Raw genomic sequence first — 17,376 nt, 5'->3', positions numbered from 1 at the left:
GATACGAATTATGGGAAGAAAATTACTCATTGATACATCACTCAAACTGAACTTCGTGGATCATATTTCATTGTCTCACCTGTCCCTGAAGCAATACGCTCAACCATTGCAGCCTTTTGCATTGTTTCAACATAGGGCTTTTTGTCAGTCTGAATCCCCACGAAGTTCAAAGTAGCGCCTCAAAAACAGCAGAACCGACAAGCAAAAATGCTCACTCATTATTTACTTGTTTTCCTCCCAAGGATAACCTCCAACAGCAACAACAAATGATGGGCTTGACTTCCCAGACAGGAACCTCCCACTCCTCTCTGGCCACCACGCCCCCTTCCACTGTCCAACCCATGCGGCAGAGTTCTGTTGCGCCGCCTCCCACTCACCGTGTCAAGTCCCAGACCTCCCATCAGCTGTCCGTCAGTGCAGCTGCTGCACCTGCTGCTCCGGCTAAAACACGGCCGCAGAGTGGAAATCTCCTCCAGTCACCAGAGTCCGGCTATGGCGCCAGGCAGCACGGGTCCCGGCAGCTCTCCGTCAAAGACAACACTGCCCCGGGCCTGCCCCACCAGCAGAGCTCTGTCAGGGAAAGTCAGAGTCCACAGGGAACCACGAGCACTCAACAGTCACCACAGCAACAGTCTAAGCAACAGCAACAGCACCTGCTCAAACCCACCATGACCAAACAGGTAAAATCTGCAAGCTCTGAATTCATTTTATTCTCTTTCAGTGTCCCAGTTTTGCCTTTAGCACCTTTGCTCATGGCAGCAATGTTCATCAGTTACCTGTCAGTCAGTGTGTATTGCTTTTAGCAGTGTTTGTGTTATGTATAGCACTGCACTAGCATTGACATGAGTAAGGGCTTGAGTCCCACCAGGGTCCAGCCATGCTCAAATTCTTTGAACTTATACAGCTGTGAGGCACTTTGCATAAAAGTCTGCACAAAATCGCTGATGCTTATGAAACAGACTTCCTGCCACTTAAGAACTCATGTTCTCATATTCAGTGTGCTGGCTTTTCTTCCTAGGGCTCCCAGTCTCCATCTACCCTCAATCCTCCAACCCCAGCCAATGAGCGAACAGTGGCTTGGGTCTCCAACATGCCTCATCTGTCGGCTGACATTGAAAGTTCGCGGATTGACCGTGAAGAGTTCAAACTGAAGGAGTACTCAAAGAGCATGGATGAGTCACGCATGGACAGGGTAGGTAGTACTTTTAAGAACTGCCCTTTAAATAAAAAGCCTTTGATTCATGCTTCATAAAATGCAGAGGAACATTGAGTCATGTCTGTCATTGCTGAGCAGATGGCATTCAGATCTGGACTTAGAGGTCTTAAACAGTGTGGTAAACAACCGCCATCAGCCAAGTGTCCATAACTCTTCTTGGTATATTCGCTCTGCATCAGCCTTCATGCAGCAGACACTCTGATTTAGAATATTTCGTGGTGGTTTTCCGCTTTCCAACATGTCTTGAGAACTCATGAATGTGAATAAAGAGCTTTCAAATTCACCAGTCACTGAGAAATCAAGACATATGAACAGTAACCCAGTTTAAGCTAATTGAGCATCCCCTTCATGTCCCTGCCTCAGGTACGTGAGTACGAGGAGGAGATCAACTCCTTGAAGGAGCGCCTGCTGATGTCCCACAAAAAGCTGGAGGAGTACGAGCGGAGGCTCCTCACGCAGGAGCAGCAGACCAACAAGATACTCCTACAGTACCAGAATCGACTCGATGACAGTGAGAGGAGGCTACGGCAACAGCAAATGGAGAAAGACTCCCAAATTAAAGGAATAATTAGCAGGTAAATGGAGGCTGTTGTTGGGATGGAGGGCAAAAGACAGCTAAGACGTCATTTGGTTTTTACAGGGAGGCCATTGACTTCATTTTTGTTCATTGTGATGCCTTTGGTGAATAGACTATATGATTTTCTTCCAAAATATGTGGGAAAAGTGACATGCTCTCTCAGATAAAGTTTGCTAGCATTAATTACAATACATTATCATACTTCTGAGGAGTAAGTGGAAGCAGAAGACTCTGGTTGACTCAGTACAACTTTAGCATATTGGATTCTGTTTAACAAGAGAGAGACTTAAACTTGAAGCACTGATGTTTTTCCTGAGATACATATATTGCATACTGGAATATGACTCTATTTACAGGGGTTGTTATCTTGCAAAGAATATTGGAGGGTAGGAGGTTGTTTCATTAAGTGCTACAGCCCCGGGAGAAAGGGGTCTGTACAGTATATTGAAAGCCAAAGCTGCAGACATGTAATGAGTGACAAATTAAATGTGAGACTATTATGAGGAAGAGAGAGTTCTGTATCTTCTTAAAGTATGCAGGGCATGTTCCCTTGGCGGTTGGTCCTTTTCAGCTGAGTTACGATGGACGAAGGAGTCTTTGACTGTCCTCTAAGCTCTTGTTGTAGCAAAACTGCTATCATAACCTTATGACACAGTTTACTTGTTATTTAATGGTGTCATATTTGGATGACTGTGGAGAAACTCCAGCTTTGTACTAATTTACTGGGTGTTTGTGTGAAATTGTAACGGTGCAGTTTTTGAGTGCAGTCTTTAGTTTTCATTGATTGACCACAAAATTAAGCATTAGATGGGAAAAGAGTGCAATCTCAATCAAATTACGTTGTATTCAGGCACGAAAACCAAATGTTTGCTGTGGATTCCTTGAGCATTTTAAATGGGACTGCACATTAGCTATGGTTTTTTTTTATTGTGGAGAGAGTCAAGATAAAAAGGCTCTGTATGAAAAAAGTGCAATATTTTCTTGTTTACAACTTAAGATAGTGTGTGGTCTGCAACTGAAGGGTGGATATCTGTGACAGAGAATATTGCCACTTCTAATCCACTCCAGGAAAGAAGACATGGAATGAAGACAGAGACAGTCCTGCTCGTCTTTTATGGGGAAACATCTTTAAGGTCCTAACCTTGTATATAAAGCCAACCTTAAAACGCCCTCCCATGTCCTTGTGCTGTTGCACTTAACATCAGCCATTTCATATGAACACAACTTTTAACTGGAACCCAGGATCATTTCAGATGATTCCACTTAGGCTAATTTTCAATTGACTCTCCTATGAGATTGTGAAAGCACAAGAGGATTGAAAGTTTGATACCTTCAGAAACATGTCTGCACTTTTTACAGCAAGCATTGTTTTGGACCTCCAGGCACAGGACTATGGAAGACCATGGCTTAATATTAGCTCTTCCATTTTAAATCGAGGTGAACCGTGTTCACTGAAGGACTGCTGGTTTATCTTTCTACAGAGTGAACATGAGGACCAACACCTCTCTTTCTTTTTTACGTTCATACGGTGTGATATGAGGAGGGGAGAGAGTCACAGACTATGATGAGATTCGAGCATGAAGGCATAAAGGAAATATGCCACCTAACAGAAAAAGTTTATCAGAGCACTCGAAGCCAAATCACGATTGAACGAACATGATTACTTCTCCCCTGGAGTACAAGCTTAAAGCGAATGCAGTAAATCTGCTGCACACACGAAGCAAAGTGTGCAGGAAGCTGATATCTCTGAGGCTTACACTTGCAACTTGTGTGGCTTTTATCATCTGATCACACAAGGATAAATTAAGTAGCAGATCTGGATGCTTCCGAGTCAGTTTTACTCACGATTCACTGAGCCAGACCATGTCAACGAATGCACTGCGAGGCTTGTGCATCGTCTCGACACATTTTTATTTTAATGCCTATATGAGCAATGCAAAGAGTGCATAAAGTGTGGATGCCAGGAAACACGGTCTAAGGCCATCGTATTGGATCGACTGGACTCTAAAATCCTGACAAGTGTGACCATAGCCTTACGTTATATTTCATCTTAAATTGACTTTTATGTTAAATTTTCACATTCAGATACGTGATGCCGATGCAAATGCAAGCTCAGGTTCTACAAAAGGGAGCGTATGTGATCCTGAATTCATGGCTCCCATGTAGGCTTGAAAAAAATCTCTTCATCTGCAGAACTAAGCACTTAGCGTTAGCATTATAGTGTCAGAGATTTTCTTTCAGGGAAGCCTTAATGTTCTGTGCATAAACTTTACTTTAAGCTCAGAACGAATCTAATATCTGTCATTAGACCAGGTACACTTTTTGTTCTCAACAATCTCATTTAAACCAAAGCCAAATATGGAGTTTTAGGTCAAGCTAGGTTAAATACACTGAAAACACTGAATCCACTTTACCTGTAGCACTTATGTCTATATTTTTATTTAGGGTAGTGGTCCCATTAGTTGGCTACAGGCTCTCCATTTTTTTCTCTCAAAATATTTAAATTAATTTTGTTGATTATAAATAAACTATTTATCTTCCCCAAGCTGTTTGCTGTTATCTGAACAACAGATTTATGTTGAGATGCAGTGGCTTTGCAGTAGAAGGGGAAAAAAAATCTATGGTCTTGATTGTCATAGAAATAATCTATTTTTAATTATAATCCATAGCATAGTAAAGTCTGTGATGCAAGAGCCATAACAATAGTAATATATGAGATATATATGAATTCAACTGAGAGTGAGATTATAATTATTTTAACCTTGCAATAGCTAACTTTTTAGCAGGAAAAGCGCAATAATAGATACAATATGTGTGCGGTCTGTGCAAAGGCACGTGCAGGGTCCTGCTGAGGTATATTGTATGCATATTGTGTACATAAAGAATCTTTCTGCCAAAATCTTTCAGCAGGTGCCATCCACAGTATCCATACAGAAAAAAATAAAGACCTGGAATACTGTAAAGTGCAAAATGCCACAGAGACAACATGACAACAATGACGTGACTCTCATGACAACAGCGTGTTCTGCAAAGTGTGTTCCTAAGTTCTCAACTTGTTTTTGGCTTACCTGTATGGTGTTTGTGAATTTATCTGCATTTTAAATGAAAGAGTGCTTTGGATATTATTTATTAATTAGAGCGAAAAAGATTTTTCTTCTATCTGTATGATTTTGCTGTATATGCTTGGTATGACTTTTGACTTGCAGTCCGTCATTGGTGGTGACATGGTGATCAGAGTAGTTGTTATAAGAAAGCTAGACAGTACTGTCCTTTAACTTATGCAGCTGCAGTATGATTTCAATATTATTATTAAAAGCGCAATCATATTATTTTCTTTTTCCCTCTCCAGAGATCTAGATAATATTCTGGTGTCAGTATATCCGCCTCCCTTTTGTAGCAAGAATATATTGATAGGCTGTATAGATTGTACTAAGGCAAAACTTCTGTTTAAATCTTGCAAATGACTTCATAGTGGTGATGAGTTTTGGCTTGATGTGTGTGAGTGTGTGTGTGTGTGTGTGATCAATATTGGTCTGACTGACATGGCTTGTAGCAACAGCCAAGGGTTTATAGTCACTTTCACACAGACCTGTGTCAAATGGTTGCAAATAATTCTTAGTTTGTTTCAATCAGATGGGTGTGGGTCTGCTGTGTCAACACCAATCAGAGGCTGAGAGGTAAGTTTTCAGTCAACCACACATGCTACATGTTGCACTCATTGGCAAATAAAACAAAACCGGAGGAAGTATTTGCAGATGCTGTTTGATCCAGGTCTGTTGTTTCTTTCTTTCTGTTGACTTTGCATTAACTTTACATCCTATTTGACACATTTGTCTCTTGCCTTTTTTCTCTGTAGCAAAATATTCCGACATTGTGACCTCATGTTGGTAGATAAACACATTGTTTTGACTACATGTACGACTTGACCTCAAAAGCACACTACTTGAAGTACAACTGGATATAAAAAAAAGCTTAACTTTTTTTTTTTTTTGTAACATATCACCCACATGAACCATTGTCTGCCTCTTGAAGTCATGTCAAAATGTTAATGCTGTATACCCATGTTACATTCCATTGTTTTTGGGACAGTGCTTATATTTCTGTCTGTGCTTACAGTATGATTGATTCTTTTCCTATTCTCTTCTTTTGTAAAAAATAACTCTCGACACTTGTACATTGTTTATGGAATAAAACATCCAAACACTTATGTTTGAAACTTCACCTGTGGATTTTCGTTCTTTATTGTCAAACACGTGCCTCTCTGTGCTCTGAATAAAACAATATGAATGCGCTGAAAGTAGCCTTGAGTGACGCAGTATGACTTGACTGGTGGTGTATTTGTTCTGTATTGAAATATGGCGGCAGTTAAAAGATCCTGTCAGCTATCTGATTGGCTTTAGTGGCCCAAATAACACAATCTGTGTGCTCGTCCTACTTGGACAAATTGACATAAATTTGTTACTCCTTCATATACGACTATGAAGGGATAAAATTCCAGCAAGCTTATTTCACTTAAACAAATTGCAAAGATTTTGTTGCAGTAAAACCTTGCAAAATGGCTCAAAAATTGATCCAATGAATTCCAACGTGTGAAAAGGCCTTTTTTTCCCCTTTATTCCAGACTAACTTCTATTTGGCATTTATCACCACCATAACAATATTCACAGTTTAGCCAGTTGGCTGCGTAACTGCAAGATAACCTTGTGTGAGAAATATCCTTGAATGACCCCATCTGGAGTAAATCCCTGGCACTTGGATAATCACGAGAACTGGGAACCCTGCGCTGTTCGTTGGCTCATGAAAACTGCAGCAGTAAGCTCGCTCATATCTGTGAGCGGAGTCTTTGAAATCATTAGTCAAAGGATTTTCCACCAGTGCCTTGGTCAATCCGCATTACGTAAGATGGGCAATTCCCTGGGGATGATTGGGATCTGTTACTGAACCATTCACTTCACATAATCAAGAGTAACTGTCCTCAGTTTGGCTGTAATTGCACTTGGAAAACACCTTAAATTGAGTAAAAATGCTTTGATGAATCCCATGGGGTTGAGAAGAGGGAAAAAAGGGCTCCACCAATGAAACTTGGCCGTGCCTCAGAAAACATGGCTTGTGTTATGGCTGCTCAACATTTGAATGGGCTTTGAAAGAATGAGCTGCCTGTCAGGTTTGGGAGTCAGGTAACCGACATGGTGTCTCTGTGGTGTTGCTGAGGCAGATGTTGGAGATGTACCTGCTCAACTTCTTGTCAAGTATCATCTTGAATTCATAATACTCCCTTTCTTTCTGCCAACCCCCCCACCTCCCCCTTCCCCCTTTCTCTCTTTCGCTCTCTCTCTTTCTCTTTTTCTCTTCTTCCAAGACTCATGGCTGTGGAGGATGAGTTAAGAGGAGGACCCATGATTGAGCCAAAAGCCAGGATTTTCGCTGATCAGGTCTGTGAGACTGCTTGTTCTCTCGTCGAGTCCGTACGATGGCCCGTGCTGTCTTCTCTCCTCTTCTTTACCTCTCTTTTCCCCCCCCCGCTGCTGTTATTATTTTGTATGCTGTGTGTATGTGGTCCCTCTGATTGTCTTGCCCTGTCCCTGACCCGTCCCCGTCTTTGGGTTTGACTGCCATCTGTCTGCCAGGGGAGCTTTGAAGATCAAAAAGTGTTGCTGTTTGCATTTCTCAGCTCAAGCTACCGAGATGTCTGACTCTAGCTGGGTTTGTGAGCTTATCTCAGCCTGTGATGATGATGATGACGATGATGATGTTGCCAGTTCTGCTGTTGTTTGTGTCTGACGTCTCTTCTGAAACTCATTTTCACACCTGATGTAGAACCAGACTCACACAGGTTATTGAACAGCTGAGCCACAGATGCTGCGTGGTGGTGGTGGTGGTGGTGGTGGTGGTGGTGGTGCTGCTGCTGCTGTGTCTTCAGGGGCTTCCTTCTTTAGTGCTTTTCATTTCATGGTTTCAACCCACCCTCCGTTCTTATCCTGTCAAATTAGCATATATCTGATCATATGACTCTGAGTCATACATATTTATATATACAGTATGTCTGACTCACTTATAAGAGTAGAAGAGGTGATGAGCAACACCTCGTATATTTGTCCAGATCTGTTTCTTTTATTTTAATTACAACCCTTGATGTCACCAGCAGTGGTGGAAGAAATACTCAGATCTTAATAAAAGTAACAATACCATCATGTAGAAATGCCATGAAGGTGAAATCCATGAGTTCAAATTTCTGTTTTTTTAGTTAGTTAGTTTTTAGTAGAAGTTTATAAGTGTTAGCACCAAAACATGATGCAAAATCCCATCTGGTAATAATATATAAATTACTGGTGCACCAATGCATTGCTGCTGGTAATCAGGGATCAGTTGTTAATTCATGATAATAGATAGTATGAATCTGCTGATTAACTTCATAATAGTTTGACTACTAGTGAAATCAAATAAATGTGGTGGAATAAAAAGTGCAACATTTGAATTGAACTGTAGTGGTTAAGTAGCAGTAAAAAATGATCAAAACAATTTATGATCAGAATACTTGCACATTGATTTTCTCTCAATTGGCCGATCAGTGAATCGACCTGTGCTTTCAGCTCTGCTGTGGTCTATGTGGCATTTGAAAATATCGTGTTTTCTGTAGGCCTCGTTGGGTGCCAGATGGATAAAGTTTACAGCGTAGGATGATGAACTGAGCCACAAAGTGTAGGCAATTAGGACAAAAAGTGTGTGTGGGCTTTGATTTAGTGCATATTATAACAAAAATAAAAAGAGGAAACTGAAAGAGACTCTCATTTACTGTAAATAAGAAAGACTCAGGACTTTCAGACACCCAGCAAGTTGAGTCCAGTTGAGTCCAGTTCACTGTCAGCAGCAAAGGTGTTGTACCTGTTCTCTGTGTATTCAAGCACTATCATTAATCCGTTTCTTAAAAAGATGTAATGTGACACGGCTGTGACACAACACAACATCCCACTATGAAAATACATTTCGATTTTGTGATGACCCTTTGGATTTTATCATCCATGTTGCTTTATGAAAGTGACAATAACATCTCTAATCACAAAAAAAATACATATGGTTGAATTTGTAATCAGCAGATTCATACTAACTATTATCATATTACATCTCCATGCAAACGCACTTAGCTGCAACTTTACTTTAGTTAAATTCCTAACTTTTTCCCCTTTTTCTTCAGCTTGAAAAAAATCATTACATTAGATTACATGAAATTATTACATACAGGCATTGCAAAAAATAACGCTTTGTATTTAGGCAACAAGAAAAGCGTTAAAGGGTTAATGCAAGCGTTAAGCGGCAACATGTGGCTTCATAGCTACCAGTGGCAACTTAAGCTCCAGCACTGGCTTGACAAAAGCGTTTATTGGATTACTGAAGAGCACACAGCAAGCAGCAACCTGCTTAACATTCAAACTGTGCTGCAGGTTATTTTCAGTGTGATGTTTGAAGGAGTTTCTAGTCCTTCTTTCCAACAGATCAAACCATGCGAAGTGAAGTCACATCCTTAATCACCTCGAGGTTTTCTCAGATCACATGCCTCATGTGCTTCCTTTAAGACACCTCTAACATATTAGTTCATAAGAATATTTAATAAGTATATTATATTTATTCAAATGGAGACGCCTCATTCAAATTTTGAAACACAGATAGACTGACAAATCTTCCAGGTTTTTCTTTGTAGCAGATGGATGTGATAAGGTAAACACCTGTCTAATGGAATGCAAATAAACACAAATAGCCATGTGAGCCAAAACCATCTGGGCAAAGATCTGGGAACCACGAATGTCTGTGCAGACATTCACGAAAGTGCATAGTCGCAGTAGTCGTTGAGATATTTCAACGTGAGCTGACCGACGTTGCTTCACGCCTCGCGGGGCTAAAAACCTACTGCTCCTCTGCAACTCAGCCTGGACAAAAATTAAACACTTTACACGTCACATTCACAGTATGTACGGCACAGTCATTGGACCGGATTGTATTATATGGTCCAAGTGTTTGTGTGGCTGCCATGTAAGCAGGTGTAAGCAGTACCAGCTGGAAGAATTGTGGTGAGATAAGATTCCATTGTGCTGTAATGCTCCTTTTATTTACAGGATAAGATAAGATGAGATAAACAGTTTAGTGCAGTACGATGACACTCAGCAGCCAAACGGGTGGGTGAGTGAGAGGAGAGAGGCATGATGCCTTTGTTACCTCAGGCCACTGCTACCAACTTCCAAAATGACGCCCCATACTTAATTAGAGCTTGCGTAATAACACGGGTGCATGTCATAATCCTTCCCACAACTGCATCCTGATGCCTGTAAGCGCACTGCAAAAAGCTGACAGACTTTTTGAGGTTTCTCTGCTCCTAGAAGGACGTGAAGGCATTCGTAGCTAATGCATAAGTAAATACAAATGCATCTCAGCAACTGATAAGGTAATAACTGCCAAATAATGTAATCGGATAACTGCAGGTCAAAAGAGTTGAGTTATAAGAAAGTCTTGACTTTCATTTACATTAGTCATTCAGCAGTGGAGCATACAGTATAGTTTCATGTGCAGTACATGTCAGTACTGTGTACTTAAGTGTGCAGTGCTGACTGCTACAAGTGTAATAAATGTATTGTCCTCTCTGTCAGCCTTCATCGGCATGACTGTAATAAATTGCATTCTGTGTTATTAAAAAGGTCTTTAAAAGCATCAAAAGTAATTTGGTGAACACTGCAGAAACCCTGTGTAAATTTATGTAGCAAGAATATTCAACAAAATATTACATATTAATCCAATAAATTAAACTTCATAATTAAAGTAATAAATTATGCATCTGAAAAGGGGTGGAATGTAATGACTAAGAATTTATCGAATTGAGTTAATACATCATGAAGTGACATTGAACAGCCCTCATTCAGGAATCAATACAAATTAAACAAGTTCAATGAGTTATAAAGACATTTTAGTATACTTTTTACAGTATCTGGCAGTTGCTGCACATTATCAGTTGTAGAAACTGAAACACTTGTTGTCAGTTTTTTTTGTTTTTTTACCATTTAACGTTAAACTGATCATTTGTAAGCCCTTCCTTAAGACTTTGCTAAACTTGGTGAACTTTTTGTTTGTTCAGCAGCCATCAGCAAGACGTGTTTAATGAAGAAACTGCCTCCTGAGCTTGACGTTACGTTAATCATATCAGTGTTTCATTCATATGAGATTTGATTGCACTCTTTTATCTGTACTAATTGTTGACACTTCTTACATCTTAGTTTTGAGTGTGTGTGTGTGTGTGTGTGTGTGTGTGTGTGTGTTGCAGTGTGAGTTACAGTGAAATGGATATAATGCATTGGTGTAAATATAATTCTGGGTTTTTCCAAGTGTGTCTGTATTTATCTTCTCAGAGTTGATGATTGCATGTTTGATAAGCATGCTCTTCTTGCCTCTCTGAACCAAGAAACAGCTTTCCAAATGCTACTGGATTAACCAGCCGCTTTCAGATGCAGATGTCGTTTGGAGTGCTCAGACTGACGCCTTACTCTTTCTTGTCCAAAGCATGCTTTCTACTCACGTTACATCGCATGGCACGCTGCTTTAATGCTCTAAGGCTGTCGGGTTGTCTGATAATGTTGCGTGTGTTGGGTTGCCATTATGTATGTGTATGTAAATGTTTGTCAGCATTTTTATGTATGTTTGTGTCGCTGTTTTCTGTTGACTTTTTGTTCTGCATTTTGTCGTTTGAGTGGCTGTTGTTTACCTCCAACCTCACTGCCCTTCAGTCAATCCTCCCCACTGCACACAAGCCTTCCCTCCCTCCTTCTTTTGCTGTCAGCTTCCTCCTCCTCCTGCCTCTTGCTTTCAACCCTTCTCTCCTCTCCTCTCCTCCTATGTTGATGAGATACGGTGATTTCTCTTAGGGGAGGCGTCAGTCCATCCTAGTGCAGCCCCGTCTCGCACCTGTCCCACCCCGAGTACCCAGGTAATAAACGAACCGGCAAACTCTCACTCTCCATCCATAACCTGCTGCCTCTTTTCCACTTCTGCTGTTCTCTATGTGCGTCCCTGTCCATATGCAGCACCCTGTGAACTCACTGCAAGCCAACACAACAACAGGCCCATCTACTTTTCCATTTATCTTACAGAAAAAGAGGCCTGTCACAAAACATTTGGGACAGATGTTACTGTTGGTTCTGAAGGGCACAACACCTTGTTGAAAGAGTGACAATTAAACATGTCAAAGATTTTAGATTTGGCGGTGAAAAGCATTCATCTGAAATATGTCTCAGCTGGTGTGTCCATAAATCAGGTAATGTAATACTGGTAAACTACACATAGCACCAGGCCAGTCTGTGATCAGTTGCGACTCATGGATACCAGGTGTAGGCCTACTAGAGAGGCTGCAGATTTAATGTAGGTGAAAAGGAGTTTGGACTGCCCTGTTAAAACCAAAGGCATTATCATTTGGAAAAAATATAAGAGTGGCTGTTTAATTAACTCAAGACAAACTCAGGCTGCTCATTTACAAAATACAAGCTAATGTTGGCTCTACAACATGAGGTGAACGTGGCAGAGGTGTTTCTTTTGCTCCCGCAGCAGATATTTTTACTTGTCATAGCTGGAAAAGCACAGGTGTTGCTAATGTCATTAACAGTGGTTCTGTTACATTCAAGTGTCCCACTAAGCCTTGACAGTGTGATACAAGGACCTTGCACCTGAAGCGGTTAAATGAAGTTCAGTCATCATTAATTTCATTATTCTCAACTGTGTTTTTCTTCCTGTGGCACTTTGAAATGCCTTTCCTGAAAATAAAAGCCTGTTGGTTTTGTGGTTACAGTAATCTCCCACTTATGTTCTTTTGGTTTAAATTGACGGACTAGCTAAGTTTAGTCCTGCTGCACCTTAAGTTAGATGTTTCCTTATGTTTTTCTCACAAAGTGCAGGCACTGAACTGAAGATTTTTTGTAATAATGTGTTGTGATGGAGCTAATGTTAGTTGGCAAGCATCACTTGAACTCTAGAAAATCTCTTACGAAAGAATGAGGCCATGAGAAATATGTCTAATTTTATTTAGCTAACAACAGCTAATAAATCCTGATGTAATGGTAAGTTAAGATGTCCCTATAACAGCCTATTACAGCCTCAGCTCCTGGTTTAGGCTAAAAAGGTATTTATAGCTATTTCGTGTGCACATCTTGCTTATTGCAGGTTTAAAGTCACTTTTTCTCTGAAAAATGATGAAAATGTAATTTATGCACAGCTTCTCCTTCACCACACAAAGGAAGCGACATATTGTTTAGTTTGCCAGACAGAAAGAGGCTGTAAGCTGACACAGTTTTGTTGTCACCCTCCCAACACAGTAGCAGGCCTCCTCGTGTCCGCTGGTAACTCTGAAAATATTCTGTGACAGTCTTCGAATAGGCAGTTTAATTTAGATTTACATGAAATAGGCTACTTTTTCAGTTCAGATTGACCAACTAGTATATTATATGCCTTGGCAAAAATACACAGAAGTGCTTCAGTAGCTTGGGGCTTTATAAGGTTGTTTCAAAAAAAAAAAAAAAAATTAAACATCAAATGTTTTTTTGTGACTGTTGCAGCCCTCTACAAACAAAAGTGTCATTGCTTGTTCACAATTCAGTCATAACCAGCAATCCACAGACATACATGCCAACAATAATATTCGCAAATGATTTTTATGTCATATACGGAGACCTTCCTGTAACTCTTTGAAATGCGGAGAAACACAAAATAATCAATAAAAGTCACTGATGCTTAAACTCTGCTATTGTCAGATGTTGGCATTTGCTAATACTCAACATAATAGTCCATAATACATAATAATACCACATTATCTGACTGGCCCTTGATTAACTGTGAATGCATTATTCAGTATCATCCTAATAAACAATAGTCAGGGGTATGACCATTAAAGGGTTGTGGTTAGGGTTAGTATGCAGAATTTAAAGTGTCACTGTGACACTCATTGCACACAGGATGCAGATTTCCTCTGTTTCGCACAAGCGCACAGTGACAGGACATTGTTGAAATAAGCAGCTACACAAAAAAATCAAATAAAAGAGAAGACGCACAATCACGTGTTTTACGGTTCCACTGACTTCGGTCCGGATTTATGAAGACATGAGCATTTGACTGGGCCTGTTTACTGGTTAAATACATCATTGAAAACACACCCATTCAGAGAAAACCAGTCGTGTTGATAAATCTGTCCAAAAGTCTCTGTAATATTGTGTTAATTCTCTTTTATTAAAGATTTTTTTCCCCTCACAAAACACATTTTTGACCGCTGTGTTTTCCTACACACATGAATTTCCATTTCCATTCAGTTTTTCATCCCTCCCAGCATGCCCTCAGACAAACAACGGGAATTATGGGAAATCTCCGTATCTGACCCAGTCCTTCCCTGGAGAACACTGATTAATGTGCTCCTGTTTTGGTGTGTTTTCTGTGTCTTTCAGTGAGTCTGTGTTTTTCTGGTATTTCCATGTTTGTGTATGTGTTTGGCGCCTGGGCACATTATGTGGTTGAATGGTGGCGTGTGGGCCACTTGTTGTGGAGTGTCTGATGATGTGTGACGTGCATACTTTTTTGTTTGTTTGTTTTGCATCAGAATTAGTACTCTTAACCTGGCACGCTTTCTCAAGCCATACGGGGGTTCTTTTCATTTAACAACTGCCATATAGAAATTGGTTAAACCAGCACTTACAGCAGGTTTTTATCTCAAACCTGGAGGTGAGAAAGATTTCACAGTTTGCTCTATGCATCCACGATTCGAACTGATTGGAGATTGGAGGAGATGGGTAAGAACGTGTGTGTACGATACTCTTATCTGTACCATTACCATACACCTAACAGTTCAGTATTTGGCTAAGTGTTTTGTGTTTCTGTCTCCAGTACAACGATTTTCATTAGCATAAAAAAAAAAAAAACACTCTCACATCAAGCTGTAATTGAATGCATCCAGTAATTAAACACTTCAGCCCACAGAGAGTGAAGCAAGTTTGGTAAGTTAAATAAATAAATAAATAAAAAATAAGGATGTCAGTCAACATTTTGCCATGTCTTTGTTCAGCTGTCTGATTTCTGAGTTTAATAGACATGTGTAGTGGTCTACACATGGATATTAAACTGCACTGTTGGTTGTGTTTGAGAGTAATGACACAAGTGTTAGTGGAGTCATGTTACTGGCATCCTGTACCTGTCTGTAACCACAGTAGATACTGTAGCTGTTCATAGCACCAGTTAGCAGCTGAAAATGTTTTCTTTCATTTTGGTTCTGATTGAGAAGAGAAAAGCCCTGCTAATTCACATCAAATTTTGGGGTAAATTTCTTCTTCTTCTTCTTCTTCTTCTTCTTCTTCTTTTCACTTTTTTTTGTTTTTAAGTGAAATGGAAACACCTTCCACTCACAATGGACACACGCATCAGATACAGCTTATCCAGTGATAATTTGCTTTTGCTCCTTTTGATTTCTTTTCTCTACTGGGTGCAAACCAAACTGTCCCTCCTCTTTCCTGTCTTTCCCCTCTACAGCACGTCATTCCATTCACATTACAGTATCTCATACTTCCTGTATTTAAGCATTAAAGTGATATTTAATGTCATACATATTTTACAGTGTTTGAACAACAAACCTGAATTTTCAAGCTCTTTGAGGTGGCTCTGCGCTCGTTTTTCATTCGTCAGTGAAACAGAGTCTGTGTAATTAAGTCTAGACATCCACACAGCAAATGTGCCAGGCAAGATAAATCAAGTGCAATTATTTCAAGAGGTTCTACTCTGGTCTGATGGTAAAACTGTGATTTTCAGCTTTCAAAATGCTTCATATTCAAATCATCTTGCTGTAGCTCTTGGATACATGAAGCACCATTATGAATAGAGTCCTCATAGTTGTCTATTGGCACAATAACCCCATTGTTTTCTCTCCCCACTGCTCCTACACAGATGTCAGTGAACAAGACTGGGAGTGAAGGCTTGCAAACAGACCTTGAAATATACTAATTATGAAACTAGCATTGCATTGCTGTTATTTCTGCGCCAATGTAAGTAAGAAAAGATGGCAAAACCAAACTTTGACTTAACCGCTAACCAAAAGCTCCAACCCAGGATGTACAAGAACTCACTGCTGTGTGATCAGTTGGTTTGGGTGGGGCATTTTGGTTGGTGAATTTGACAGAGATTTGGATTTCTTGCCAGGCTATAGGATGCACCTTTATCTTGCTTTTTAAATTTGGCTCTGAGCTCTTTGTGGCTTGACCGTTTTTTGCATGTTTTTAGTACCAGGCTGATGCTACACTATGTGCTGTTAAGGTATTTCTGGAAGCCACGATTGTAGAGTTCTTCTGTAGTCTTTTTTTATTTGCGTAGAAACGTAGTCTATATTGATTTGTACTCATTGGCAAAAAATGACTCATTTGACTTCCTGACTTTTCCTGACACATGTCACCCGACAAACGCCCCTCGCTACTCACCCCGAGAGGATCAGGACCCTTTGACCTCAAGAATTTTAATTCCCCTTCATCCCCTCTTCCCCTGTCTCCCCTTTCCTATGCTGCCATTTCTATTGGCGTACGTCATGCATCAACTTCGTGACTCATTTGGCTCTCTTTCTCTCTTCCCTCTGTCTCTCTTTCCGTGTGGTTCTTCCAATCCCTTTTCACTTGTCTTTTATTTTCTGCTTCCTCCTTACTTTGCTTCTGCCATTACTTTTACATGTACTCATTCCAACTGGTTCTTTCTGTTTGTCAATGTTGATGTTTTTCACTTCCACACAATTCAATTACATCGCTCTCTGGTGATTTTCCTCCTTGTCCTCTTTCTGCCACCTGTCTCTCACTATTCTTACTTCCTCCCACACCTCTCCAACATGTGATTTATCCTTCTACATGTCACCTTATCTGCCTTGATTGGACATCTCCTTTACAACTCCTCACACCCCTCCCATCGTTCATTGAATGGCCTCTCTCCTACGACCATGTCTCCCCGCTCCCACTCCTCTTTCCCCTCCCCTCTCTCTCTATCTCGCTAGGAGGACCAGCTTTCCTCCCTGGGTTCTGCAGACCCCGGTGTGAATACTGAAGGTGGAGGGGGAGGTGGTGGAGGCGGAGGCGGAGGAGGAGGAGGAGGAGGAGAAGGAGGAGAAGGAGGAGCGGTAACCAACGATCAAGGCCTCAGAGTCTCTTCCTCGGGCATTTCCTCTGACAGCTCACCCCACAATGGAGTCCTCCCCCAAACTGTAGACCCTCCCTCTCTACCCACTCCTCATCAACATCCTAGTCAGAATGGAGAGCTCCGTGGCAAGAAAACATCCTCCCCCATGACAACCTCACAGGCAACTGGAGCCACTGCAACAGTAACTACAGGCATACCAGAAGAAGGGGGAGTAGGTCAAACACAACACTGAGCCAAATCAGAGAGAGATGCCACCAGTGAAAACACTGTCCCCCCCGTCTTTCCCTTTTAGCAAGACAATTCTCTGAAAAGAAAAGATATTATTATTCCCCGGGCAAGAGAGAGAAGAAAAGTGTGCGGGAGAGGAGTAGCAGTCATAAAGCTACTGTACAGTGCATAACACATGAAC

The 17,376-nt window shown here is 40.7% G+C and overlaps 1 protein-coding gene across 5 annotated transcripts in view; it reads left to right on the top strand.

Annotated features, from left to right (window-relative positions):
- syngap1b (synaptic Ras GTPase activating protein 1b) overlaps positions 1-17,376 on the top strand; it is a 121,085-nt gene that overhangs the window by 98,698 nt on the left and 5,011 nt on the right. For all 5 annotated transcript variants that reach the window (XM_046398804.1, XM_046398806.1, XM_046398802.1 and 2 more), the window contains 5 exons: positions 243-680; positions 1,019-1,192; positions 1,580-1,791; positions 7,153-7,225; positions 11,696-11,757. In XM_046398804.1, coding sequence (XP_046254760.1) covers positions 243-680; positions 1,019-1,192; positions 1,580-1,791; positions 7,153-7,225; positions 11,696-11,757 — 959 coding nt within the window. The remainder of the gene's footprint in view (positions 1-242; positions 681-1,018; positions 1,193-1,579; positions 1,792-7,152; positions 7,226-11,695; positions 11,758-17,376) is intronic.

Source organism: Scatophagus argus, chromosome 9 (genome assembly GCF_020382885.2).
Source record: "Scatophagus argus isolate fScaArg1 chromosome 9, fScaArg1.pri, whole genome shotgun sequence".
NCBI lineage: Eukaryota > Metazoa > Chordata > Actinopteri > Scatophagidae > Scatophagus > Scatophagus argus.
Note: the sequence above shows the minus strand (reverse complement) of the source record. Positions and strands in the feature narration are given on the sequence as shown.